Genomic DNA, 27901 nt, shown 5'->3' with positions numbered 1-27901 from the left:
ATGCCCAAAGTCAGGAGCTGTCTTCTTACTGACCTTTGTAAGCAGCTATGGGACACTTTTTCACCCGAGGAGGAGTAAAAATGCTTCAAATAAAAACAAATCAATCAAAAGAGGTTCTCTTTCAATAAGCACAAGTAATGTTAGGTTAAGAAAAATATTGTGCATTTATAGACTACGTAAGTTAAGAACAGTGGGTTAAAGACACTTGGCTTCTTGAAATCAGATGCTTTACAGTGATGTTTTAAGAATCATCAATATATTTCACATAATTTAAATTCTTTAATGTCATTCTCTACAAAGGAGTTAACTCTTCATCGGTCTTTACAGAGATACAGAAGTGAAGCAATGTCCCCATGTGTTTAAAGAACAAGATATTTAAATAGGTTAAAAAGCTACAGCACACACAACAGTTGTATCATGTCCAATTTCACATTGGATTTAGGTTACAGTAGTGGCTTTTTTGTTCTTCCACAGAACATATAGATGATACCACATAACAGAGCTGTGCAAATTGTGGCTCCAGAGAAACAAACAACTACCTCCTTTTTCCTGCCCCACTTTTTCCTGTTTTACTGCTGCTACCACTGGACTTGCTAGAAGATTTTGAAGAGAAAAGTCTTGTCATGAACTCTGACACATCAGGCAGCTCATGGTTAGAATTCAACATATTCATTGATTGCTCCATTTCCTAAATGCATACAAAAAGAGAAGAATGTATTAAGTAAAACCATTTCCAAATCGTAAAAATACGCCAATTTGGTTAATTGTTCTGTCAGTAGTGGTGTCATTTTGCAGCTGCTCTCTACCCATATACCCCCACTATAGACTCTTTATACAGCCACAGCCTAAACTACAACTAAAAAAAAACCTCTTGTGTTATATTGATATAAATAAATGAAAAGGAAGTTCTAAAAGCAAAAAACAGAGATAACCATGTCTAAAGTAGTGTTACAGGATAAAGGATTGCCATATTAAAAATTTAAAAGGTGAGTTTGGTTGAAATCTCTCCCAATTTCAAATTTAAAAAGTTTCTTTTTAAATGCTAAAAAATTTGGCACACTAGTTCTTAAAAATTGTTTAAAACAAATTGAACTATCATGGCAAGGTATGTCAAGCATCTTTTTGAAAAGCTATTTCCTTCCAACAGTTGCCTTCTATTAAAATATGTCTGCTAAAAAATCTGGGCCCGATTTGAGGTAGGTCATTAATTTTTCCTAGCCTTTCAAAATTGAACAGAACATTTTACATCTATTGCAGCCTACCCAATGTCTTCCACAGAGGACATGGTCCATGATTCTGTCAACTACACTTTTCCATTAGGCAATCAATTTCTTGCCCAAGAGAGCAGATCGCATGTTGATTCACATCAGCAAATGCATCAGATCAAGCAGTTGATCTGCCTCCACTTTTAACCTTATATTAAACATTTACAATGCAATCTTTTGCAAGTTTTCAAAGGTAAGTTCCACTTTATTCTCAGATAAGTGTGCAGCCAGAGTTAAAATGGAAGATTTAAACATCTGTCTCATGATCTAGAATGTTATACCTATTAACTCAAAAATAATGTGAAACCTGTAAGGAACTACTGAAGACAGTGGTCATTTAGAAGGAAAGGAAATTAATACCAACTGAACCCCAAAAAGCAGCAGCCAAAGACAAACAGTAGATACTGCTAAATAAAGAAGATTTAGTAAACACCTTGAATCTCCATTTTGTTCTAGCCTTCCGCTATTCGGCATAACGCATGGTGAAAGGACAATAAATTAGGATAATTTAATAAATATCATATTTAAAACTTTCTGTCATAATGGATTTGTCACAGAAGAACGTGACTAGGATGTGAATTCTTGTTTTAATTGCAATAGGCAAGAAAAGGAGACGATAACACAAATTGTCAGAAATAGTCTCAGAGACATTCATTCAACATAGGAAGAGACTGGTAGATTATTTTTGTAACTCAAAATGAGTGCCTCTGTTTTCATGACAAACTAGTGGCGAAATGGCCATAGCACTGAATGGGCAGATGAAGGAATCAGTGCAGCCCAAGAAATCAAAATGATGGTAGAAAACTACACATGCTCCCCATCCAGAACCAAGACATACTTATTTTTCTGCCCAGTGGGCTCTGCTTGACTAACATTTTCCACCACCTATAAGCCAACAGACTCATGCTAATTCCCAATATCAGCAGCAAGGAATCTTTAGGCAGCTGCTGCTTCTGCCAGCAGGAAAAAGAGTGGATGCTGTTGGCTCACACCCAAAGAGGTTTGGCAGAAATTGAGGCTGTTGCAACAGCCTCTACTGCTCCTAGAACCAAACCGGAAAGGCAACCTAAAACTGATGAAAGATGTCCAAGTACAACTCTCTGTTGCTTCTCAATAACGGCATGAGTGGGCAGCTAAGAGTTATCTTGTATGATTGTGTCTGGGTGGGATCAAATGGATCTTGGTCCCTTTTGTGGGCTGGAATGGAAAGTTGTTGAGATGAAGCGGACTGTCCTAACACAACACACCAGCTCTCAGACACTAGTTTCATTCAGTCCAATGACACTAAGGCTGCAGCTTCCTGGTCTCCTCATATTACATCTCTCTCCATCCTCTTAAAGCCCTCTCTTGGTGTTCTTTCACTTTCTACCTTATCCCTGACTGAAAATAATACATTGAATACATTATACAAAGTTTACACTGCACACAATTTAGATTTAGCATCTCTTAGAATTTGATGTTTTCTGCATAAAGATTTGAATAATTAAGCATTATTAGAGAACTTTTATTTCTGGCCCACAGCTGTATTTCTATCTTAGTGGTAATAGAAAAACCATTCCCAGCCACTTTCTGGACTGTAATATTTATTTGGACTGGTTTGGTTTCTTCAGATACAATATTTGCAGTGTTAACCCTCGCAAAGCTTACTCACCCGCCTCATGTCAGGATCACTTGTGTTGACAACCTTAGGAAGTAATACGAAGATCAGCAATGGAAGGATCATCATCATAACCTTAAACAGGAGATTTTTTAAAAAAAATATGTTAGTATTTCTTCTGTTATGCAGCAGTTCTAGTACTGCCGAATTGTACCATAGATAATAAAAGAAGAATCCCTCAAAAGTTATATTGTGAATGGCCACCAGGAAACAAACTATGACTCCGTGAATCAGATTAATACCCAAACCTAGGATTGTGGGTAAAATATTAACCATGGTTTACAGTGATATACAAGTGGCGCATCTCAGTGACATACTTAGATGGGGTCAACAACTCCAAAGGCAGCTACATATGCCTGAGGCTGCACAGAAATTCCAATATTTAGAAATCTCACCAAAAATGAAAAATATGGTGAAAACACTCCATGTTGGGGCTCAATGACCATAGTCTTGAGCCAGTCAAGATCCACTCTCCTTGAGTAGATCCTTTGATTACTACTGCAGCAGAGAAACCATTTCTTCTGGCAGGGTTTTAGCTGTCAAAATAGACACTAACTTATTATTCAACAATATACAAATAAAGGGGAGAGTGGATCTATATCCAAGTATCACAGCGTGTGGTATTTTAATTTTTTTTTAATGTGCTGCATAACTGAAGCATCTGTATCTAGGCTAGTTCAATTATTCCATTTAACAAGTCCTACCATAAGCATTGATCTAAACCACAGAGCCTAGGGCTTGCCAATCAGAAGGTAGGTGGTTCAAATCCCCGCGACAGGGTGAGCTCCTGTTGTTCGGTCCCAGCTCCTGCCCACCTAGCAGTTCGAAAACACGTCAAAGTGCAAGTAGATAAATAGGTACTGCTCTGGCGGGAAGGTAAACAGCATTTCCGTGTGCTGTTCTGGTTCGCCAGAAGTGGCTTAGTCGTGCTAGCCGCATGACCCGGAGGCTGTCTGCAGACAAACGCTGGCTCCCTCGGCCTATAGAGAGAGATGAGTGCCGCAACCTCAGAGTCGTCTGCGACTGGACCTAATGGTCAGGGGTACCTTTACCATATGCACTGAGCCAGGATTAATGGGTACCTGTGGTTGCTTTAGCAACCAGCGTCCCGAACTGCCCTTCAGTTTTAGATTCAACCTCAAAACAACAACAAACCTATAACACATTCCTCTGCCACACACTCTGCCTTCCAGTTTCAACTGAAATTTCTAGCTGAGGCAAGCTAGAAATCAACACACATTTAAGACTCCTACTACAAAACACAGTTACACATTCGTAGTTTACTTCAAAAATATTATATACAATAGGGCTGGAGGGGTTGTTTTTTTTTTGCAAATGCATAGCAAATTAACTGGAGTTGGGGATGCTAATTTAGGTCTACAATGCTTCATAATTTCCCCCCAGCTGATTGTATGACAAGAAATCCCTGTTAAGATGATGTAACCATCCCTCCCTCTAGAGATGCCTCTCCTGCACCCAAGAGATGCCTGCCTGAAAACAAGCCTTGTTTAATGATTATCTTCTAACAGTGGCATATTAACATATAATCTGTTTGATGTTTACCCTTAAATCTTACAAATAAGGTCCTTAAATAGGTTTTCAAACATAGGCAATAAACAGCTAATCAGTGGCAAACAAGCAGTTCATATGCACCATACATACCATGGGGTTCATTAAGAAGTCTGTCCATCCCCAAGACTCTCTCTTTATGAAATAAGAAGGTGGTCCAGAAGATTTCATCTGAAGCGGGTATGGCAATCGGACAACTTCTGATGTTTTGATGTAATTTACAAATCTTGCCCTGAAGAAGACATTTAGAAGTATCTTTCTCCATTAAAGCCCAACAAATTATCTTGGTTAGATATTTTCTCTATCACTGCATTTGAACTGAAGTGATAATCCTGTGATTAGTTAAGCAGCTTAAAATTTGATTTTAAAAAAGTACCATAATTGTATATAGGATCGTGGGTTGGTCGCCTGCTCATATAAGAGATTCTGCATTAGATGTGCATCTATAGCCCAACAAATGTGTTTACTTGGTGAAACTTTATTTTCCCAAGAGAGGCCTGAAAATAGTTTATTCTGCATGTCCTTGGAAATAGCAACTAGAACAGGTGCTACTGAAAAACAACAGCAACCCATTTTACACACACACACACTCATCACAGATTTAGCATAATCCAGTATCAGACAAATTAAGTTTGACAGATCTCACAAATGTAACAAATTAGCAGTGATCATGTGTCTAGCATTAAATGTCAAAGATTATAGACTCAAAAGAACTTTGTAAGCCACTGTAATCACTGTGCAGATATTCTCAGTGAGGAAAACATAGCTGAAAAACATTCTGTAAACTATTAGCAACAAACAGAAACTGAGTTAAGCTTAGCTTAACCAGGTGGCTTTAACTTGTGGATAGAAAGCTCTGTTAAAGTAAAGAGGTTATTTTAGTCAGTTCCCCATTAGCCAGTTCCTACAGCACTGCTGAGAAGGTACTCTGGAGGGGTTTTTTTGGGGGGGGGGCATCTGGAAATGTGGAGAGGGGTGCTGGGGCCTGCAGGGAGAAAGGGAAATCTATTAAAATGACCACCTCCTTATTTCAGCAGAAGCCACCAATGGATCTTGGTCCTTTCCATGAACAAATGTGCAAGCCTAGATCCAACCCCTTCAGATATAGTTTGTGTATCTTTAAAAGTAAATTTTTCATCATATATCACACCACACCTGGCAGAAGTTTTGTTTTCAGATACATTAATTTAGGAGCTTGGTTCACAACCAACACTAAGCCACAGTCTGTTTAACAAATCATATTAACCACAAATTTGTCCCCAAGATGATCAAACAAAGCATGGCTTGTTTCTCTAAAGCTTGATTTCTTTCTAGCCCTATGCCTTTCTAGCTTGGTGAACATCTGTGATGTGCAAACAAACCATGGTTATGGAAGGATGTTGGGTTTGTACATAACAGCAAGCCAAAGTTAAAACAAAACAAGGTTTGTAAACCACCACCAATCCAAGGCTTCAGATTGTGGTTTGCCAGCAGTAAACGTGCTGTAGTGAAGGCAACTGTGGAGGATTCAAATAATTATGGAGTTTTAAGGCCTATTTATTTATTTGAGAGAACATCAAAAATGTTTAAGGCCTTACCAACAGACCAACCAGCCCTGTTTTCCATAGCAAATCAGTTTGGTTTAGTATTCTATATATAAAAAAGCTATAGCCGCTCACCTCATTTTCCCTTTTGAAGTGATGTCCACTCGCACTGGTTCAAATTTATAAGCTGGAGATATGACTTCAACTACATATGATCCAGAAGGAACATCATGAACCACAAAGCTTCCATCTGTCCTGAAAAATAAAAATTATCATATATTTAATTGCATCACAGAACAGTTACAATAATTTAAAATGGGCTACAGATGTTTTACATGTCAGAACTCAAAAAAGCTTTATTAGACCAAAGAGCTATCATCCTATCAAGAGGGGGATTACCAACCCTACCTATTAATTCATAACACAATGCTCTATTTCACTAACTTACAATGCCACTAAGCTGGTGCTGCATAGTACTTAAGAGTGGGAGCTGGATGTTTCCATTGAAAATCTTGGCACAGCCATGATACACTGAGTGTTCTAAGGCAATCCTCATAAGTACAGAATGGCTTTTTCAAACCATCTTATGTGTATATATGTATGGAAAAGGAGTTGTGCAAGACTGGCCATTACTGAAATAGGCACCACCTATTAGGTAGTAGAGATACCTGTAGAACTACATTCTAGAATCTAGAAAGCACTCACCCCCCCAAAAAAAAAAACACCCAGTGACCCTGCTATCTCAGAAAAATAATGTTATGTAGCAATTAGATGTGCACACTACTGCACAAGCTAACTTTAAGAATGGGGATGCACATTCTACGGAAAACAACAGTCAGGATTCATGCTTGCACATTACAGGGTGCAGGTAGAAGAAGAAGAGTTTTGATTTGATATCCCACTTTATCACTACCCGAAGGAGTCTCAAAGCGGCTCACATTCTCCTTTCCCTTCCTCCCCCACAACAAACACTCTGTGAGGTGAGTGGGGCTAAGAGACTTCAGAGAAGTGTGACTGGCCCAAGGTCACCCAGCAGCTGCATGTGGAGGAGCGGAGACGCGAACCCGGTTCCCCAGATTATGAGACTACCGCTCTTAACCACTACACCACACTGGCAGCTGCAGGTACCTGCAGGTGTCTCTGTACACAGCAGAAACCAAGAAGCTGGAAAACAGAAACTACAGAAATAAAGAGGAGGTGTTTAGTGATTGCTTAACGGTGCTTTTTGAGTTCAGGAAAAAGAGCAGTATCCTTAAAGGCTTGAGGAAAAGTTTCCCAGTTCTTTGTCCTTTGAAATGAGCAACATTTGTTGCATTCATCGAAGTGGCAACAAGCATGCCCTAAGATTGACTGCCCCGTGCTCAAGAAAGGTGACTCTTTTCTGAACTAAGATTTTAAACAGGTAGGTAGCTGTGTTGGTCTGCCGTACTTGGAACAAAATAAAAAAAAAAAAATCCTTTCAGTAGCACCTTAGAGACCAGCTTTTGTGTGCATGTACACTTCATCAGATACCAAGCATGCAGAGGAAAGCTCATACCAATAACAAACTTAGTTCGTCTCTAAGGTGTACCGGAAGGAATTTTTTTATTTGTTAAGATTTTAAACGCGTGGGGGAAATCAGAAGAAAAAGACAGCCATCTCTTCAAGTAAATTTGTCTGTCTCTGTAGGCACACGTTGGTGGTGATGCAACTTCGTACTATGATGCAGTGGTTAGTAGTCTCAGACGAGGAATGGGGAGGCCCGAGTTGGATTTTCCCCTAAACTACTCGGGGGGGGGGGGCTCACTTTCTGTCAGGCTAGCCTACCTGGCAAGGTTGTTGTGGGGACCAAACGGGAGAGAGAGCGAGGGTTGGGGTTTGAATCAAAAAAGGCGAACAAATCCGTTCCCTCTCCCCGCAAAGCCTTCCGCTCCCGACAGCCTCTCTCCCCGGCTGCTACTCACTTGAGGAAGCCGACGTGCTCCTCGCCGTCCACCAGCACCCGGGCCCCCGAGATCCAGTCCTGGGGCTTCACCCCCGGCACCACCGCCCGGCCCTCGATCTTAAACCGCTCGCTGGCGCCCACAGCCTCCCCGCTAGCGGCGCCGCCGGTCACCTCCGAAGCCCGCGAGCCGGCGGCCAAGAGAAAGGCCGCCACCAGCAGCCACAACATCGTCGTCGCCGTCCCCGGGAGGCCGCCGGGCCGGGCCGCCATTAGAGCAACCGCCGGAGGTGCCGGGAAGGAGGGGGGGGAGGAGGCGGCGACAGAGCAGACCGGGAGAAAGGGAGGGCCGCTCTCGTCGTCCCCGGCGGCGCATGCGCCAAGTGGAGGGGCGCGCCGTGACGAACGAGGATGCGAGAGCTCAACTTCCGGGTTTCTTCTGAAGACGTTTCTTAAAGGAGCCGCAGGGCGAAAAGCAGGGAGCTGCCCGTGGAGAGCGTTGCTGGGTTTCAGGGTAGTTATGATTGGGCAGCAGTATTTCTAATAATAATAATAATAATAATAATTAATTATAATAGAGAGCATTGCTGGGTTTCAGGGTATTTATTATTGGGCAACAGTATTTCTATTATTATCATTATTATCATTATATTATTATTATTATTATTATTATTATTATTATTATTAATAGTAGTGAGCATTGCTGGGTTTCAGGGTAGTTATGATTGGGCAACAATATTTCTATTATTATTAATAATTAATAATAATAATCTGGGTTTCCCCAGCCACTCGTCAAACGCCAAAAACATCCGATACAGCAATTTTAATAATAATAATAATAATAATAATAATAATAATAATAATAAAATTTATTATTATTTATACCCCGCCCATCTGGCTGGGCTTCTCCAGCCACTCTAGGCGGCTCCCAACAGAATATTAAAAACACAGTAAAACATCAAACATTAAAAACTTCACTAAACAGGGCTGCCTTCAGCTGTCTTCTAAAATAAATAGAGGAGTAATAAGTTACAGCATCGGGATGAGCACCTGCTTTTCGTAATTTAGGTCTTGTTTAATGCGGGGGAGGGGGGCACAATGTATTTTCCAAGAGAACTTATTTTTGCTCAGTGCAAACTCAGTGCAAGGTATAACACTTCTACTGAAGGCTGGATATGGGCTGCGAGTGGGGCCTGAGTGGGCAACGTTAATCTTTGCTGTTGCCTGTAACGGGAGGGGTGTTTAGGGAAGCTTTTAATGTTTGATGTATCACAGTATTTTAATATTCTTTTGGAAGCCGCCCAGAGTGGCTGGGGAAACCCGGCCAGATGGTCTGGGTATAAATAATAAATTATTATTATTATTATTATTATTATTATTATTATTATTACGGAGTGGAGTGGGGTGGGGAATATTTAGCTAAAAATCTAAACCAACCGCAGGCCCACCAATGCTGGCTTTTCACGCAGTTCATATTCTGCAGTAGTGTAGCATTTCTACTGCCCCCCCCCCCATATACATTCACGTAAAATCTGAATTAGATGGTGGACTTGTAGAAAGGGGTCAAACCCTATAAAAACCCCTCTGTTGTCAATAAGACTGAGGAACCTGGAGGAGATAGAGCCCAGCCATTTTATTACTTAGGAAGCAATAGGTTACAGTCAGATCCATAGCTGTCAACTTTTCCCTTTTCTTGCGAGGAATCCTATTCAGAATAAGGGAATTTCCCTTTAAAAAAAGGGAAAGGTTGACAGCTGTGGTCGGACCCTTCCGCAAGAACTGTAACCCTCAGCTAGCAGTCTAGGGAGGTTATTTATAAGTTTCTACACAAAGCCCTTTCCAATCATATGCATATAAGTATTTCACATTACCTCATCCTAATTGTTGGATACATTTCAGGTTAGTATGCTTGCGCAATAAGCATAAGCATCGGCTGTTTTGCTGTCCATACAGAGACATTGTTACATGAAGCTATTGTGCTTTGTAAACCTGCGTGTTTAGCTGCGTATGTTCTGTGATAAAAATGCTAGCTTCTTCTCTTCCTGTGGGAAAGGGCTTTTGCATTCTCATCAGGTTCAAAGCTTCAGCATTCTTAACAGTTTCATAGCTTTTTCTCAGTGATGTAGCATTTTCTTAAAGCATTATCAATTTTTGTGGCCCTTGGGGTCCTCCCTCAGACTCATGCCTCTGTTTCTACATGGCATCACAGCTATGCTAAAATCCTGGATTCTTCTTCGGGTAACATACCCTTCAGGTTACAGACGCCGCTAACCCAGAAATATTACCTCGGGTTAAGAACTTTGCTTCAGGATGAGAACAGAAATCGTGCTCCGGTGGCGTGTGTGGCAGCAGCGGGAGGCACCATTAGCAAAAGTGGTGCTTCAGGTTAAGAACAGTTTCAGGTTAATAACGGACCTCCGGAACGAATTACGTACTTAACCAGAGGTACCACTGTAAGTATAAATGTTGGGGAAATGGATGCAAATGTTTTTTCTCTCTGACCCTACAAGCAGTTTTTCTTCTTCTAATGATTCCATTTCAAGCACTTTGTCTGATATAATAAATGTAGCTCCATTTCTATTTCTAGCATTTAAGAGTACTAAATATATCATTTAGGCAATAGTGTGGAACCTGGTAGTGTGGGAGGTTTCAAGCTATTTTGTGTATCTTTTCTAACAGCTACAATAGAAGAAACCATTTAGCATTTTTATTGCTAGCATTTATTACATTGTAGTCTCCCAGCATAATGTTCCAGGCAGCTATATAAGAATTGGTTTTGGCTCAGCAAGTATATTCCATTTTGGCTCTATTTAATCTCTCTGTCCCCAAGTTTCTGGAATCAGTCAAAGCTTAAGCAGGTGTTATTTCTAACAATGCCATGCTGACGATCAGTTCTCTTATAAATCAAACTTATCAGTGAATGCTGACCTCTTAATTTCAAAATAAGGATTTTCTCTGGTCTGCTTAAACTAATCTAACAGTATAATTGTAGCCTGCTGTTCTTTAACTGTAACCATTGGAAATTGGGCACGGACCCCTAATGGCCTAAATCCTGCATCTCATAAGGATTGTCCTTCTATTAAAAGCCACATATCATCAAGATCATCTATGTGTAATATCTGTGCACAGTAAGAACTGGTAGAGTGAAAAAGAGAATGTCTACCCTTCATTATGTGGACTTCTTCCCACAAAGGGTGTGTTCACATTACTGCCTTAGAGCGCAGTGAAGTTGTTTTTCTCCTGGTGCGTTTCACAGCTCTTTCCCCTCTAGCTGTTCACATCAGCACAGCTTCCGTTCCTGTTTGTGTGCAAACCAGGGGGTGTTGACGGGGTGGAGATGTCTCCACCCTATTCCAAGGTGTTTACATCTAGTTATTGTACATTTTCATTGTACGTTCATTTTATTGTACATTTTCAATAGCGTTGTTGTTTAGTCGTTTAGCCGTGTCCGACTCTTTGTGACCCCATGGACCAGAGCACGCCAGGCACTCCTGTCTTCCAATGCCTCCCGCAGTTTGGTCAAACTCATGCTGGTAGCTTCGAGAACACTGTCCAACCATCTCGTCCTCTGTCGTCCCCTTCTCCTTGTGCCCGCCATCTTTCCCAACATCGGTCTTTTCCAGGGAGTCTTCTCTTTTCATGAGGTGGCCAAAGTATTGGAGCCTCATCTTCACGATCTGTCCTTCCAGTGAGCACTCAGGGCTGATTTCCTTCAGAATGGATAGGTATGATCTTCTTGCAGTCCATGGGACTCTCAAGAGTCTCCTCCAGCACCATAATTCAAAAGCGTCAATTCTTCGACGATCAGCCTTCTTTATGGTCCAGCTCTCACTTCCATACATCACTACTGGTTTCAATAGCATAGGCATTTTTAAAACATTACTTTTAAAACAAAAACTCATCTCTGTTACTTGTGTTTCAAATGATTTTCAGGAGAAAGCAAGTAACCTGCCCTGGAAACATCTTTATCCTCCAAGCTACTCCTGGCTAAATAGCACTACTTCATCCATCCCTTCCACACCAACTCTAGGTATTGCAAGCTGCACTTCTCTACCTTTGATGCCTGCCAAAGCCCACTCCTCTACTCCCCACTTCCTCTCTCTGGTCAAGATTTGGCCTCCTCCTCCAATGCTAAGATAGAACCAGTCTACTCTGCCCTTCATTCTGCCCCTTTCTGCCCCTTTCGAACTGCCCTTTTCGAACATCCCTCTCATCCCTTATGCACCATCTCCTTCGAGTATCCAAACACACCATTTCCCCTCTTCTCAAAAAAGAACACATTTCTAGGCTCATTGTCCCTTCTCCAAGTACTACTCTTTCCCCCTTTATCTCTGAACGTCTGGACTGTGCTGCTTACTCCTATATAACAACGATCTTTCCTCCAATTCTACTTTTGACCATCTCCAATCTGGCTTTCACCTCTTTCACTCCACTGAACTACCCTCATGAAAATCATGGATGACCTCCTCACTGCCAGATCTATGAGCCTCTTCTCTGTACTTATCTCCTTGATCTTTCTGTCATGTTTGATAGTTAATAGTTCCTTCCGGTTAGATTCCTATTATGCCCTGGGGATCCTTGCTGCTGTCCTCCACTGGCTCTCTTCCTGTCTAATCGCTTTTTCAGGGTCTCCATATACTGCTTTCCCCTCTTGTTGGGATTCCTCAGAAGGCTTGGCTGCCTATTATTCTTTCTCACCATACTTTGTCCTTCGGCAAGCTTACCACTTTTCCATGACTTTCAGTATCACCTATTCAGTGGTACCTCAGGTTACATATGCTTCAGGTTACAGACTCCGCTAACCCAGAAATAGTACCTCGGGTTAAGAACTCTGATTCAGGATGAGAACAGAAATTGTGCTCCAGTGGCTCGGCAGCAGCGGGAGGCCCCATTAGCTAAAGTGGTGCTTCAGGTTAAGAACAGTTTAAGGTTAAGAACGGACCTCCGGAACGAATTAAATACTTAACCCGAGGTACCACTGTACATTGATGACACTCAGCTCCATCCCTCTCATCCAATTCTCTACCTCCAGCTGCCTCTCTAGTGTTTCTGTGTAATCTACTATAGTATTACCTTGGATTTAAAATCTAATCAGAAACCCCTTAAAACCAAAATCTAGGCAAGTATTCTGTAACATAGGGGAGAACAAGCCTCTATTTCCTGTTCTTTCAGTACACTACTGACATTCTTAATGCATCTGATCCTAAGGACATAAGACCATCTCCTCACAGCTATCAAGGCTTGTAAATCAAGACAAGAGAATTAGGCCTTCTTGGTCCCCCCCTCCCCCTTGATTTACTGAAGCTTGGTATAAATTGAGGCAAGTGTCTTTACAGTGCACTTATATAGATAAATATTGATTCCTTGCTTTTGACCATAAATGTTCTCATGGCACAATACATGAAAAGAGACCTCTTTCTAACAGTCTCCAGTTATGTATAGAAGCAGCTGGTGTATAATCACAAAGCACACTGAAGATCAAAATGAAATCCGGTGATCAACTTGGTTGGCATGCTGCAAAAATACATTTCAGTTTGTTTTGTGCACAGCTGGCACTCGATAGAATTTTATTTAGACAAACATATTTACTAGTAACATAAGACACAGGTGCCATCCCACAAACCCATCAACCTGTTTTCCTTTTTAATATAGCTGATAAACCATAGCAGATTGAACTAAAATATCGCAAATGAGTCAAAAGAAACACAACTGTAAACTTTTGCACTGGATGTATTATTGCATTAATCTTCCAGTTAAGATTAAATGTTAAGTCAGGAGTATGGCAACTACATTTGCAAGAGCTGCAGCAATATTAATTAGAGGAGGTAGCAGATGCATTGTCAAATCTGAAAAGCATAGGCCTACCGTGGCCGTAAACATTTCTAGGAGCTTGGAGTTATAAATATCTGAAGATGTCCTAAGCGGAGTGAGAGAACCAACCAGGTAAAGTTATGCGAACTTAATTAAAGCAGTAGTAACATTTAGTATGTTTACTCGACACATTTAAATGTAACACAACAGAATATATTAGAAAATTTAAGTATTAAAAATGCTAGGTGTACATATTCACCATTTTGCTAACAACCTCCCTCTATGCCTACATTTTAGTACTCTTAGGTCATACAGGTATTTAAGTAGTCAGTCAGTGGAAATATCCACTTAAATATATTTAAGTGTGCAAAATGTTTCAAAATGATTTGTACACAATTTGTGTAAACACCCTGATTTTTAATAAAGAGTTTCCATCCCTCTATACAGCATCTTTATATATTGGCTATAATGGTTTCTTACTACATTGGCTATTTGCAATACTAGTAGTTAAGGCCCCTTGCTATATACAGTTTCTCAGTAGTGCAACAAAAATAGTCTTTAATATCTTGATTAATATAGCAGACATATATCAGAGTTTCAATACAGCAAAATTTCATAATATCTTGAAAATATACACATTTTTACAATTCATAAGAAAAACAAAGTTTAAAAAATATTTATGGCGACTGGTCTCTTGTGGTTCCTAGTAACTGGTTCTGCAATTCTGTCTTCACAATTAAGTTTTGCTGTTTTATACCATTATGCAGTAGAAACACTTTCACGACTTCATCCAGTAACTGAACAATCCCAAAATGCAGCAAAGGCATACGTATAGTTTTCATAGTGCACTTTCACCTCATTGAAGTAAAGGTTGCTCCTATTAGAAATTTTTCCACTTCAATGTGAAGCAGATGGATTTTAGTGGTTGAATTAAACAGTCTGGCGGTCTAGTCCTCTCCTGCCAAAGACAGTTCTCAGAAGAGATGTCCTTTTGGAAACAGTACATAGTTCAGGATTACTTGAAGGGCTTCTTAGCCAACACACACTACATGTACACATACACTTGTCCTCCAGGAATGTCAGTGCAGCTGTAATAAATAAGCATCCACATCCTTAAAAAAAAGGAGAAAGATAAATTAATTCAAAGAGCCATTCACTGCACAAAGTAGGGCTAGAATCTAAGAAGAGGCAACTACTGACTGTTTGAATTGATGCAGCCAAGTATCATTTGCTTCTGGACAAAAATGTCCCCTTTGAAGAATCTCTTTTACACAGATATCACTAGAATTTTGTGAACGTGTTCTACATGAGTATCTCACCTTGCTCATAGAAAGTCATATGAATAGGAGTGTACCCCACCCCACTGCAGGCACCACCCCAAGAATCTGAAATGTTATATGGGAATTGTTGCTCTAGGGTGAGATGTTGAACTATTCAGTCACCCTGTACAAACCCTCCCCTGCTCCTTCCAGCAATAGATGCTATGCTAAAGCACACATCTTGGGAAATCCTTCCCTTCTGCACATGGATTCTTTCATTATCCCTTCTAGAATTGTTCCAAGCCCTTGAGCAAGTGCTATTGAAACAGAGAAAAGTGAATCTTTTGTTTTTGTGTCCTCCACTTTGGAGAGCGCGAGCGCGATACAAGCCCTCTTCATCTCCTTGTAGATGTCAACCTTGTGATATAACCCTGGAAAGCTGGGGGGGGGTGTACCAAGAATGGCAACTTAATAACACCTGAAGAAGTCTGCAGGCAGGAGGAGCTTCAGTAACGCATGGGCAAGGATGAGATTCTTTCCTCCTCAACCATACATATTTCTTTCATGAGAGCTGGTGAATCAGCGCTAGGAAACTGAGATAGAACCAGAAAGACTCTGGTTTGAATTTCACCTGTACAAGGAGCTCACTAAGCTGATTAAGCACTTCACACTCGATCTCAGCCCTCTATCTGCAATATAGACATAATACTACAATTGCTTCTCACAGGGCTATGGCAAGGTTGACAACATAATGTGAAGCCTTTGGAATTGCTTCAAGGATTGCTACGATTATGTCTTCTCTTCCTTTTCATTTGAGCCACGTACACGGCTCCCTCCTCTAATAGAAAGGAAAACATTTGATACTTCTGCAGGCTGGTGCAGAATAAAGAAAACAAGGATCAGGCTGATCAAGCAAAAGAGCCAAGGGATGAGAAATGCTTACCAACAAAGACTGAGGAGCAGACCCACAATAAAGAATAAGCCAAATTTATTCAATCCAACTTACAAATGGGCTACTTTAAAAGTGACAAAGACTGAGGAGAGCGAGAGCAGTTCAATGAATTAATACGAGGAAAAGTCACCCCAACACTTTGCAGGCCCCGGTCACATTAACTAAACAAAGAGAAATAGTTGGTTGCTGTTTACATAGAGAATCAGACTTCTGAATGCTTAGTAGCACCCCACAAAATAAATCAGCTCACTACAACTTAACTGTAATGGAGGCTGTATAACATTGAGACCACGAGGGAACACCACAAACACATTACCTTTGCTATATTACCCGTATATCCTGGAACCAAAGTAAGATGATTTTCTTGCTTCCACAATCCACTTAATTGTGTCTTTAAAATCTGAATATTTCTATGAAAGAAAGACAAACACATAGAATTATATTTTGGGCATCCCTAAATTGAGCACCCCTTTACTATGATAGTTTTTCCAACTTCAGTTCAGGAAATTAAAAAATACATATAGGTAAAAACTAAAAATATTTTTTTAAAGATTAGAGGGGGAATCTTAGTCTAAGGAGAAAGTTCTCCCAGTTTTTATGGATAGAACTGTTGGTTAATAGAGAAAGCAAAATGTAATGAAACATCCTGGGAGAAAAAGAAACTCAAGCTATATTGTTTAATTTGATAGATTTCAGTGCTGCTCCAAGCAATCTGACCCCAAAAATCTAGTTCTGACCTGAGAACAGGAGGGTACATTGTAGTGATTTTAAAAATATGCAAAAAATGTTTCAGGCACTCAATTTTTAAATGATTTCCTCAATAATCCAGTTGTTAAAATTATTGCTAGTGCTTTGATTAGGGTTTTATCTTTCAAATAATCACCCCAAAAGCATTTAGATCCCCCCTGCCATCAAAACACATTATCTACACCTGCAGTTGAGATGTGGGATATTTTAAATATTGTCTGGTGGTTTGATTCTACATATATTATTTAAGGAAATTTATAAAATGTTTTAAAGAAACCAACTGAATATACTGAAAAACCTATTCTCCTATATCACGCTAAACTATCCCATTCAGCTGGAAGCTTCTTGCATTTCTGATCCATACTCATGAACACGTTAGTAGGGATTAACAGATTTAAACTATGCTACATACTTACTATATGTTTAATATAATTTTTCCTGTCATAGCTTCCGCTAAAGAATGCTAAGAACTGCAGTTTGAAGAGGTTCTGAGATGATCCTATTAGAGATCAAAGTCTCCTCAGAGAACCAGTTTTCCTCAAAGCTGAATGGCATGTTAAAACAGTTTAAGTCTATAGTGTAGATATGTCCTTAGACATATTTTCATTTAGTCCATGGATTATTCTATTTTCAAAAATAAACTTGTAAAACTAGGTTTTCAATGGGGGGAAGGATGTAGCAAAATAGTTTCAAAGCATTCAAAGACAGTGAAGTATCCCTGTCTTTTTGCAACAGCAGCCAATTTTAAGCAGTTACCTAATACTTATAAAACCACATTTTTCTTCTGAAACACAAGTTGCCACATTCTTTCAACATTTTATTAAAAGAAGATTTGAGATTAAAGTAAACTTTTCTCTTTTACAAAGCCTCAGTTGTGTATTAAAGCTAAAGTATTTTAAGTTTGTAAACTGCCATGGGGCTCCTTTGAGGGCCATAAGGTAGCATATAAGTATTTTTATAAAGACGAACAAATTCAATATTTGGGGCCGCATCCAGTGATGCTCACCTATTTGTACAATGGATTTCTGCTTGTGTAACAGGACATACCCTTCCTTTCTCTTCCCTATACCCTGCTGGTGAACCCCCCCCCCCCAAATCTGGTCCAGAAGAAGGGAAGGGAAGGGGAAATCAGACTACATGAGTGGAAGTTAACTGCATAATATCTGTAGATGTCTTGACATCATCTCCTCTGAACAATGACTGCCATTCTATTGCAGTTTTCAGCTATAAACCATGCTTGGAGTTTGACATTTTAAGAATATTGCCTATAGTACATTGGGGGTATTATATTAAACAAAGAATTTCCAGGTACTATGGCTGTTTCAATAACTGCTAATCTGCAAACTGTAAAGCAAAAAACAGAGTGAATTTAAAAAGCAAGAAATGTAAGTCATATTAAGTGCCATAGTGTCATGAACTTTGAAAAGCGTAACTTACCCATCCTCTATTTTTTCTGCATGGGCAGAAAGGTCTGGCCACCACCTCTTAATAACAGCTTGGAGCCAATTTAAGCCAACGATCACATATCTGAAATGATTTTATTTTGAATTACAAAAAATGCTGCAAAGAGGTTTAAACTCAAGAAGACAGAAAATTCATTTGCAAAATGTTCCTCCATAGAAACAGGAGGAAAATGGAATTAAGAAAGTTGTTACAGAAGGAACTTCCCACAATATGTGAATAAGTGCCACAGGCATTTTCCCCTCAAAAGCAAAGTAGAAGGGTTTTGCTTCATACACTAGATCCAACTGATCACTTTATTTGGTACTTGGAAGGAATTTTGTTCTGGACTGCTTTGGCTAGCTACCTGAAGGTTTCATTCTTTGTGCATCTTTCTATGTAAATGGGATTAAGCAAAATGAACCCATTGCTTGATTGGAGCTACAGGTGGCAACCTTTCTGCACATGCCAACTTCCGCCGCATGGGTCCATTTAGGCCCGGAAGAGGGTGGGACAGGGGCATAACAGGGCTGGGCAGGAGCGGAATCCCTGTGCAAAATGGTTGCCACCTATAATTTCTGAATTGTGATGAGCACATACAACATAACTATTTTCAGCATGTTACAAGCAGAAAATATGCAATCAAGATGATGATAGTTGAGAGTGTGCATGCACATGGATAAAAGTGTTGTAGATTGATTAGCTGTAATGGTTCTAGGGATTGCTTGTGCGTAAGTTGCCTTTACTCATGGCTAGGTTGCATGGCTGAACCCTTTCTGACAGGACAGCCTCTATTCCGTGGCTGCCTCAGTCACTGGCAGAATCCGTCAGTGGGCGTTTCTTAAACCGCTTCCAACATAAAAGCTGCTTAACGCCCAGTCTCCTCCCCCGTTGCCTGCGCGAAAGCTTTCCGCGCAGGGTGGGTGTGGGCAAAGGAGCACTTGTCCCCTCTCCGCTGGTCTCCTGCGAAGAGTCCTGGAGCCACCTCTCCGCTTCCTCTATCTCCTCCCCTTCTCCACTGGTGTTACGCTGATTACCTTCCCCAGCGTATGGGCTATCCCTCCTCCTACTAGGGCCCTCTCCACCATCATCCGGGAGCCCTCTCACCGCCTCCCGCTCCGATGGCAGTTCCCTGACATTAGCCTTGCATATCATTTTATAAATAATAAGTCTTAAATCAATTTACTATATAAATACAATAAATCATAACGAAAATGTATAAACCAATACACAATATCAATACAGTAACAATGATAAAACCACACCAAAGCTTGGATTAAGTAACTGTAACATCAATAGAATCAAAGGTGCCCATATACCTGGGAGAATGAAAATGCTTTAACCTGGCACTGAAAGTACCGTATTTTTCGCTCTATAGGACGCACCTTTTCCCCTCCAAAAATGAAGGGGAAATGTGTGTGCGTCCTATGGAACGAATTCAGGTTTTTGCTGAAGCCTGGAGAGCGAGAGGGGTCGGTGTGCACCGACCCCTCTCGCTCTCCAGGCTTCAGGCAGCTATCTGCAAGCCTTCGGAGCGCAGCAGGAGTTCCTGCTGCACTTGGAAGGCTTACAGATAGCTGCCTGTTCTGGGAGCTGGGGTCGGGGGAAGCTCGGGCTTCCCCTGCCCCAGCCCCGTGGCTAAGAACAAAGCCGCGCGCAGCCTCTCCCGGCTGGAGAGGTTGTGCGTGGCTAAAGAGGAAGCCAAGACAGCGAGCGGGATGGATAACTTTTTTTTCTTTACCCCCCCCCCCCTAAAACTAGGTGCGCCCTATGGTCCGGTGCACCCTATGGAGCCAAAATATGGTACATTAAAGTGGGCACCATGAGTATCTCCCTGGGAGCAACATTCCAAAGACTGGAGGAAGCTATTACAGAGAAGATTTGCAGTGCTTTTTTGGCTGGGGGGTGGTGAGATGAAAAAACAGAGAAGAGCCTCAGATGGCAAACACAGTGTCTGAGAAAGTTCATATGAGACAAGGCAGTCCTTTAGGTAATTGGGTTCTGACCTGCATGGAACTTTAATAATGGTGAAAACCAGTGCTTTGAACTGAGCTCAGAAGCTAGTTGAAAGCCAATGCAGTTGGGCCAAAACAGATGCTCTAGGTTTACGCCTTCCAGTTTTTATTAACAGTCTGGCCACTACATTTCAAACAGTCCTCAAAGGAAGCCCCACATACAACACATTGCAGTAATCCAGCCTAGACCAGAATGTAGACAGCTGAAGTAAAGCTATCCCCATCCAGAAAAGGTCATAGCTGGACAACAGCCAAAGTTGGTGGAAGATACTCTATCCCATGGATATCACGTGGGCTTCTAGTAGCAATGTTGGAGCTAAGAATACCCTCAAGCTGTGGACCTGCTCCTTCAGGGAGAGTGAGATGGCATCCAGAACAGGATCCACTTCACACATCCAGTCTGAGGAATCAACTTGCAGTATCTCAAAACTTGTCTCGAATCAGATTCAGTTTATTGGCTCTCGCCTAGTCCATTACTGAGGCCAGACAGCATATCCACTGCCACACCTACTCAAGCTATAAAGGAAAAACAGTGCTGCGTCTGATCAGCAGTGATGGCAGCAGACTCTAAAACTCTGGATAATTCCCACTCAGCTGTATCATAAAGACGCCAAATAGAATGGATTATAAGACTGAACCCTGAAGAGCTCTACACAAGAGACTCTTGACCATGGCATTGTTCTGGAGTTGGCCATCCAGACAGGAGCAGAACCACTGCAAAATAGTGCCTCCAGCTCCCGTCCTGGCTAGGCACTCTAGAACAATGTCATTGTCAAGAATACCGGAGGAAGAGAAGTCTCAGAAGGAACAGATTCCCCGCCCTGTCTTTCTCCTAACACAGGCAATCGTGACCAAGGCAGTTTCAGAACTGAAGCCCACAGTCCCCTTAGCACAAAGAGAGCTTAAAAAATTGGACCAGCCAGTGAAAGAAGATTAACCTTTACTTTGTCAGCATCTAAACATTCATATGAAGAGAATTATATTTTAAAACTTACTCTTCAAATTTGCTCTTAAGCAGTGATCTAACTAATGGTAGAAGGTCTACACAGCAGCCCACAGAAATATATGGTTTTTCTTCCTGTAAACTGAAACAAGATAATGTCAGTATACATAAACTTGCTCTTATAAATCTGAGCTCCACAAACCCCTACCCCAGGTGTAATTTTTACCTGCTGGTAAGAACAGGAAGGCAGTCTACCACCACACCCAGATCTTGTATCCTGGAAACATCAGTAAAAAAAATGTACACGATTAGACACAGCTCTATGTAATTCTTCTAGACTTGAAACTTTTAAGCTCAAGAATTCATGAGCCAGCACATGCATTTAAATACCGCAGACTAAGGATAGCTGCAGTAAAAAAAGGAAAGAGAAAAGACGACATGCAAACTTTACACAGCACCTGCATTATTAGTCCGACAAGTTTTAGAGTCCTGCTGTCTCCTTTCAGTGGATACTTGCAAAAGGAGTACATGGGCCACTGAGGTGAATGGGTGGTCTGTGCATGATTTCTACATTCTCATCCAGCCCTCTGCCTCTGATGGAGTGGGAATCCTCCACATACAAGCACTGAAACCATTGTGGACTGGATTGTACCAGTGATATTTTTCATATTTACCTTATTAAATAGGCTACGAGCTCGCTTATACTTCTTCTCCTCCAGAAAGTTAAAGCTACATTCAACCGGAGGTTTCTACTGAAGAGAACCTGTGCCATAGTATCATGATCTTCTGAAACCTAGAGACATGAGAACAATTTAGCCACTATGAACCAACAACTATCAACCTATACTGTTTGTATCCTGCTGGTTCTAATTACAGCTATCATGTACAGTTCCTTACAGGCTATCTGACCAACATTTTAAAATATAATGGTTACAAAATCCAAGCCCTACTAAACAACTAAGACTGGAAGTAAGCCAGCAGTCTTAAGATTCCAGCTTTTCATTTTAAAACAAGTATCACGTAACATTTAACTTACCTCTGAAAAAAATCCACTGTACTTTGATGATGGACTTTCTGTTTGAGATCGGCCAGAATCACTGGAGTTTAGTAAGAAAGTACGACCGTCAGCAGGCAGTTTTGCTGGCAGATCAGCTGCACATGCCAGTTCATTTTCCTTATTTGCCATGTCACGGCTCTTGACTTTCGGGAGCTGTTTCTTTCTGAAACAAGGCTTTGGAGTATAATAGTGAGCTTTTCTTCTGCAATATACTACTTTGAACAGAGGATGGGGGCTGGTCAATGTTTGCCCAGCAGCTGTTCTGCAAAAACAAAGCAATGAGTTTAGTATCTAGTCAAAATCATTATGTATAGTGCATGCTGTATTATGATATTTTGCAGTAAGTTTTTATCTACCATAGTAGCATCCTGCATTGAGTTTTATAACATTTTTTAATTCAAGGAGGACTGAACTGACACAATTTAAATCTGCAATCTGACTTACATGAGAAACACTTTTATCAATTACTTTGGTAATATGAGTGTCAGGATCTGAACAATCTTTAATGTATCATTATACTGATGCAAAATGGGCACTTGGATAGTGATGTGGGGGTATGAAACACTGCATTAACTCATTTACTAGAAAGCCAAGTTACTGGTCCAGTTCACACACAATGCTAACCCAAACCATGGCTAAACGCAAACATGCAACCATGTAAAAACTGTGGCTGCTTTGCCCCTCCCCAAGTCATTCTGCTGTTACATAACCCAGAGCTAAGCCATGGTTTGCGGTTTGCTTTGCTCCAGACAAACCAAGTGGTAACTTAAAAAAATAAACCTGAGTTACTGCTAAACTAACTTCTAAGAAACTGGGCTAAAAGATGCTCATTCAATATTCTTCACTGATAATTGGAAAAGGGACTTGTCTAAATTGATCAGTTGTAGAATCCAGTCTCCAAGATTAAGAGAAGCAGCTCTTACCTGCCTGTGGAAGAAGCCAAATGTTTTGCAGATTTCTTACCCTAGAAATAAACAGCATATATGTTATAAACAAGAATGAAAAAACATACTATTAATTTTCTATGTGTCTGATTTTCTGTTTTTTTCCTCCTTGTTTCAATTGTTGTATACAACAAGCAATATTTATGGCTGCTCTGAGCATCTAGCTGAGGGACATGATATTGTGACATCCATTGCAAGAGGTGGGATTATGACATCAGAGAAAACTTTGTATTACAACCTGTGTTATAATATCAGTCTTTACTAATAAAATGTGGCGGAAAGAGTACATTTGATTGCCAGGGTCTTAGATAAGTCTGCCAACAGCTTGAGAAGATAATATGGTTGAGGATGATTTCTTCAGCACACCAAGTGAGCTATTATCTGTCATATTATCAGTATGTTTATAGTGAGACCGTTCAGCATTTGAATGTTCTAACATTTGATATTCTGACTCATTGGGACTCCCCACAAAAAGGTAAGGTAACAATACAAACCACTTTTCTGTTGCTACCTTTGGTGTTATAAATTAAAAGGGCATTTTCACTCACAATCCTTTTGGTAGTGGACAGCATGGTTTTGGAAGAAAATGGTTTCTCATGTTTTAACTGTGTTGCTATCAAACATGTAGAATTCATCACCTATCCCCATTGCTTTTAATTTGTTTAGGCTCATTTTTGTGCTTTTCACATTTTAACCCAAACGTGGAAAGCTTCCTTCTTCAACTGAATGCACAATCACAATCATGCTCCATGAACTGAATCACCTCACACTGACTCAAAATAATGTAAGAGTCCAATAGATGGATGGGTTACAAGGAGGGGTGTAGAAGGAAAAGGAAGCTATTTGTCAAGTAGATCTTACCCCTGAAGGTTCAGTTATAAAGAAGGGCTCATGCTTGGCAAATTAGTGAGAACACCTTCCCCATGTTGAAATGGGTAGATAGGTAGATCTATCTGAATATTTCTAGAAATTAGCAGCCATTTTCTGTATTTGCCTCTTCTGGATGGCCTAAGCATGTTCTTTATAAGCCCATCATTTCATTCTGTTTAGAAACATAAACTAGTGAATCATGACAGCCACAGACTCTCTATAAGACAATATTTATGAAGGCTGTCAACCACACCCCCTTCATGATGGCATCTGGTTTGGCTGAAGAGGTTCTTGTACATGTTGTCAGTGATGTAGAGCAGCAAGTTTTCCAGTGCTTAAGTTTTCTCATGGAAATTTTTCTATTTTATCAATTCATTGGTAACAATGAATGGATGCCAGTTTAATATACAATATTTGGCAACCTTGACTGTTTTAATGTTTTTTCTCTTTGTTTACTAAATACAAATAAAATAAACACGTTAAATTATATAACTCTCTAGGGCAGCCTTTCTCAACCTTGCGTCCTCCAATGTTGTTTGACTACAACTCCCATCATCCCTAGCTAGCAGGACCAGTGGTCAAGTATGATGGAAATTGTAGTTCAACAACTAGGGACCAATGGTTGAGAAAGGCTGTTCTAAGGCGCCTGGAAATTTCCCAATGCGAGGCTGATTAAAATAAATAAATAAAAAATAGAAGAGTTATATGTGTTTTATAATTGTAATAGTTTTATTTGTTTTTATAAACTGTAAATAAAAAAGCAACTGGAGCTACTGGGTATTTGTTGCTCTTGCTGATTATAATATTGGAACTAATGACCCTTTACAGCTCTGAATGGGAGGTCACTCACAACACACAACACAACAATAGAACTAGCTGTGTATGTCTTGCCTTAGAAAACTAGTTATATGATCTAGATGAAAATGTAAAAGCTTACCTCCTTCATGTTCTCATTAATGGAATAAGAACTCCTTTTTCTAGGGAGATCAACAGGACGACCGTCACTATACAATAGCATTCGTTTTCTAACATTTTGGGCTTCAGTTGCCATAATATCCAAAATCCCTGGTTTTCAAGACAAAGGTAAAGTTAATTTTCATTCTTAACATTATCTGTCAATCCCACAGTAACATGAATGAGATGTAATGAAGACATTGTTTATTTAGCACATTAGATGCAATCTACAGGGAAGTCTATAAAACTGTATCAGCTGTAAGTGATAAGTACTTAACTAATACATGCCCTGTGGATACTATGATAGATATTTTGAAAAACCTCATCAGTGATGTGATCCAATAGGACACCTGAAGTTTCTGCACTGTTTATTATTATTTAAATATTTATACAGCACACTTTCAAAAAAACACAGCAAGGTGCTGTACAACATGGAATATTCACACAATTAAGATTCAAAATATGTCAATGCACATTGGTTAATTCAGTCTAAAGGGCTGCTAACACCTAAGGCCAATCTCACTGCTGCCATCATTAAAAAAAATATATCAAAATCTTCAAAGGGATCCATCTGGATACTATTATCTGCCATAGGCTATAGAGTGCCAACCTTCTAACTAAGCGCTTGACAGTTTCTTCTCTTCAGCACTTGCTTACAACTCCTCAGTTAATAAATAACATTAATATAAATTGGTTTCAGAAACATAAGAACCACAGACAATTTGAAGTCTAGCATAAAGGCCATTAAGTTTGGTATTTAATTTTTAATAAATAAACACGAAATAAAATTAGTTAGTGATTTGTGGTCCTCATCTCATAAGTTTTGGTTTCCTTCTCTCAAAATAATCCCTGGGAATACTTATAAATCAATTTCAGATCTGCACAACCATGCTCTGGAGCCTAAGGTAACAGCATACTATGGAGGGCAATGTTCCATTGCAAAGATGCTTTGTGCACAGTCTATAAATAGGTAATCAGCTCTTCAGTCTTACTGGACTGAAGTACAGCTGCTGCTGCTTCCTTAAAAATGCTCCTTCAGAACAAGTGCATTAGGTGAAGAAAACAGGAAAGTAGAAATTCACACCAATGTAATACCTTTTTCTGAATGTTAATATCCATGCAGCAGTAACAGAAGTACAAACCAACTGGTTTACCTATCCTGACCACTTTATTGCATAGAATATCACAATGTGACACAGTCTAGTTCAGCCTTCTATGTAAGTTACTAACTTGCAAAAATGTAAGTTACTAACTTGCAAAAGAAGTCTTTAAAATACAGCAGTACCTCTAGTTGCGGACTTAATCAGTTTCGGGGTGCTGTTCGCACCCCAAAAAGTCCGCAACTAGAGCGCCTCTTCTGCACATGTGCGTGGCATGATCGAGCACTTCTGCGCATGTGCAGGTGGCGAACCCGGAAGTAAACACTTCCAGGTTTGCCACATTTGTAAGCTGAAAGTCCGTAAGAAGAGTGGAACGCAACACGAGGTATGACCGTACCAACAAATATTACAATAAAACAGTTACTAGGTACTGCTTCAGATTTGTTTGAATATCTAAGCTATAAGTGTACAGTGGTACCTTGGTTTACGAACGTAATTTGTTCCGGAAGTTCGTTCTTAAACCAAAACCGTTCTTAAACCGAGGTGTGCTTTCCCTAACGAGGCCTCCCACTGCTGGTGCCCTTCCACCGTTCAACTTCTATTCGTAGACCGAGGTAAAGTGCGCTAACCGGAACACTACTTCTGGTTTTGCGGAGTTCTTATACCGAATAGTTCGTAAACAGGGCTGTTCTTAAACCGAGGTACCACTGGACTGCATTTGAGATATTATCAAATATTTCAGTTTTGGCTCTTGGAAAACATTTGAGATATTTATATGGTTCTTAAAGTCAACACGGGGCATTTCCTCATCTTGCACAATGGGTTGCAAATTCTGTAGCTACCAATTCCTCTTTATATCCTGAAGGACCAATCTTGTTTTGAATATAGCTGTTTTGTGCAAGTTTTGCATAAAACAGCTGTATTAGAAATAAAAAGCATACATAGGTACTGTAGATGTCTTCAGCAGCCACCAGCAGAAATAGGCATGCTTATCCTCTGAGATAAATGGAAACGAAATGGCTAGTTTGCGCTCAGGCAATACATTTTTGCATTATGAGGTTTCTTTTGTATACAAGCACATCAGCCACATCCTGAGAGCTGCTGTTAGATATCAAACTTGTAATCTTTGCAATTTTACCAAATTACAGTGGTGTAACGATCACAGCTGTAAAAATGGTGGGGTAAATGAAAAAAACAAAAACCATTCATGGTCATACCATACTTCAATTAGTGATGTATGGAAGTGAGAGCTGGACCATAAAGAAGGCTGATCGCCGAGGAATTGATGCTTCTGAGTTATGGTGCTGGAGGAGACTCTGGAGAGTCCCATGGACTGCAAGAAGATCAAACCTATCCATTCTTAAGGAAATCAGCCCTGAGTGCTCACTGGAAGGACAGATCATGAAGCTGAGGCTCCAATACTTTGGCCACCTCATGAGAAGACTCCCTGGAAAAGACCCTGATGCTGGGAAAGATGGAGGGCACAAGGAGAAGGGGACGACAGAGGATGAGATGGTTGGACAGTGTTCTCCAAGCTACAAACATGAGTCTGACCAAACTGCAGGCGGCAGTGGAAGACAGGAGTGCCTGGTGTGCTCTGGTCCATGGGGTCATGAAGAGTCGGACACGACTAAACAACAACCACAACATTACTTCAACAGCAGAAATTGGAATCAAACCTGTATTTTGGAGAAAGCATAAATCATGGTAGCATGTGTGCTTGTTGTTGTTTTTCTTCCCCAAATCAGAAAAATCCTGAATACTTTACAATGGCAGTGTACTTCTGTGTACGTCTTCTCAATTGATGTCCCACTGAGTTCAATGGGATTTACTCATGTGAAGTGTGTATAAGATTGCAGCCTAAATGAAATTCA

The 27901-nt window shown here is 40.3% G+C and overlaps 2 protein-coding genes across 3 annotated transcripts; both read right to left on the bottom strand.

The window, feature by feature from the left end:
- Positions 1-259: 259 nt before the first annotated feature.
- Positions 260-8371, bottom strand: EMC7 (ER membrane protein complex subunit 7). The gene is made up of 5 exons (XM_083451152.1): positions 7958-8371; positions 6150-6269; positions 4585-4723; positions 2917-2997; positions 260-688 (listed from the first exon to the last, which is right to left on the bottom strand). The coding sequence occupies exons 1-5, from the start codon at positions 8206-8208 to the stop codon at positions 536-538; spliced, it is 744 nt and encodes a 247-aa protein (XP_083307278.1). The 5' UTR covers positions 8209-8371; the 3' UTR covers positions 260-535.
- A 5097-nt stretch (positions 8372-13468) lies between these two features.
- On the bottom strand, positions 13469-25032 carry KATNBL1 (katanin regulatory subunit B1 like 1). Of its 2 annotated transcripts, XM_083451011.1 has the most exons (9): positions 24911-25032; positions 23083-23123; positions 22139-22421; positions 21777-21895; positions 21329-21379; positions 21155-21244; positions 18142-18231; positions 16274-16367; positions 13469-14858 (listed from the first exon to the last, which is right to left on the bottom strand). In XM_083451011.1, the coding sequence occupies exons 1-9, from the start codon at positions 25022-25024 to the stop codon at positions 14826-14828; spliced, it is 915 nt and encodes a 304-aa protein (XP_083307137.1). In that variant the 5' UTR covers positions 25025-25032; the 3' UTR covers positions 13469-14825. The 2 variants fall into 2 exon arrangements, with proteins under 2 accessions (XP_083307137.1, XP_083307136.1); XM_083451010.1 differs by lacking the exon at positions 13469-14858 and having other exon boundaries at positions 15473-16367.
- Positions 25033-27901: the final 2869 nt, after the last annotated feature.

Source organism: Podarcis tiliguerta, assembly GCF_965153285.1.
Source record: "Podarcis tiliguerta genome assembly, chromosome: 1".
Lineage (NCBI taxonomy): Eukaryota > Metazoa > Chordata > Lepidosauria > Squamata > Lacertidae > Podarcis > Podarcis tiliguerta.
This window is presented reverse-complemented; position numbering and strand designations above follow the sequence as displayed.

Excerpts from the sequence above, each read along its gene's own strand:
- EMC7 (XM_083451152.1), bottom strand. The coding sequence starts at position 8,208 with ATGGCGGCCCGGCCCGGCGGCCTCCCGGGGACGGCGACGACGATGTTG. Across the intron at positions 6,270-7,957 it reads GAGCACGTCGGCTTCCTCAA|GACAGATGGAAGCTTTGTGG; the intron begins GTGAGTAGCAGC and ends TTTATTTTTCAG. Across the intron at positions 2,998-4,584 it reads ACTTCTTAATGAACCCCATG|GTTATGATGATGATCCTTCC; the intron begins GTATGTATGGTG and ends CTCCTGTTTAAG.
- KATNBL1 (XM_083451010.1), bottom strand. The coding sequence starts at position 25,024 with ATGGCAACTGAAGCCCAAAATGTTAGAAAACGAATGCTATTGTATAGT. Across the intron at positions 22,422-23,082 it reads TTGGCTTCTTCCACAGGCAG|AACAGCTGCTGGGCAAACAT; the intron begins GTAAGAGCTGCT and ends TTGTTTTTGCAG. Across the intron at positions 21,380-21,776 it reads CTCGTAGCCTATTTAATAAG|GATACAAGATCTGGGTGTGG; the intron begins GTAAATATGAAA and ends TGATGTTTCCAG.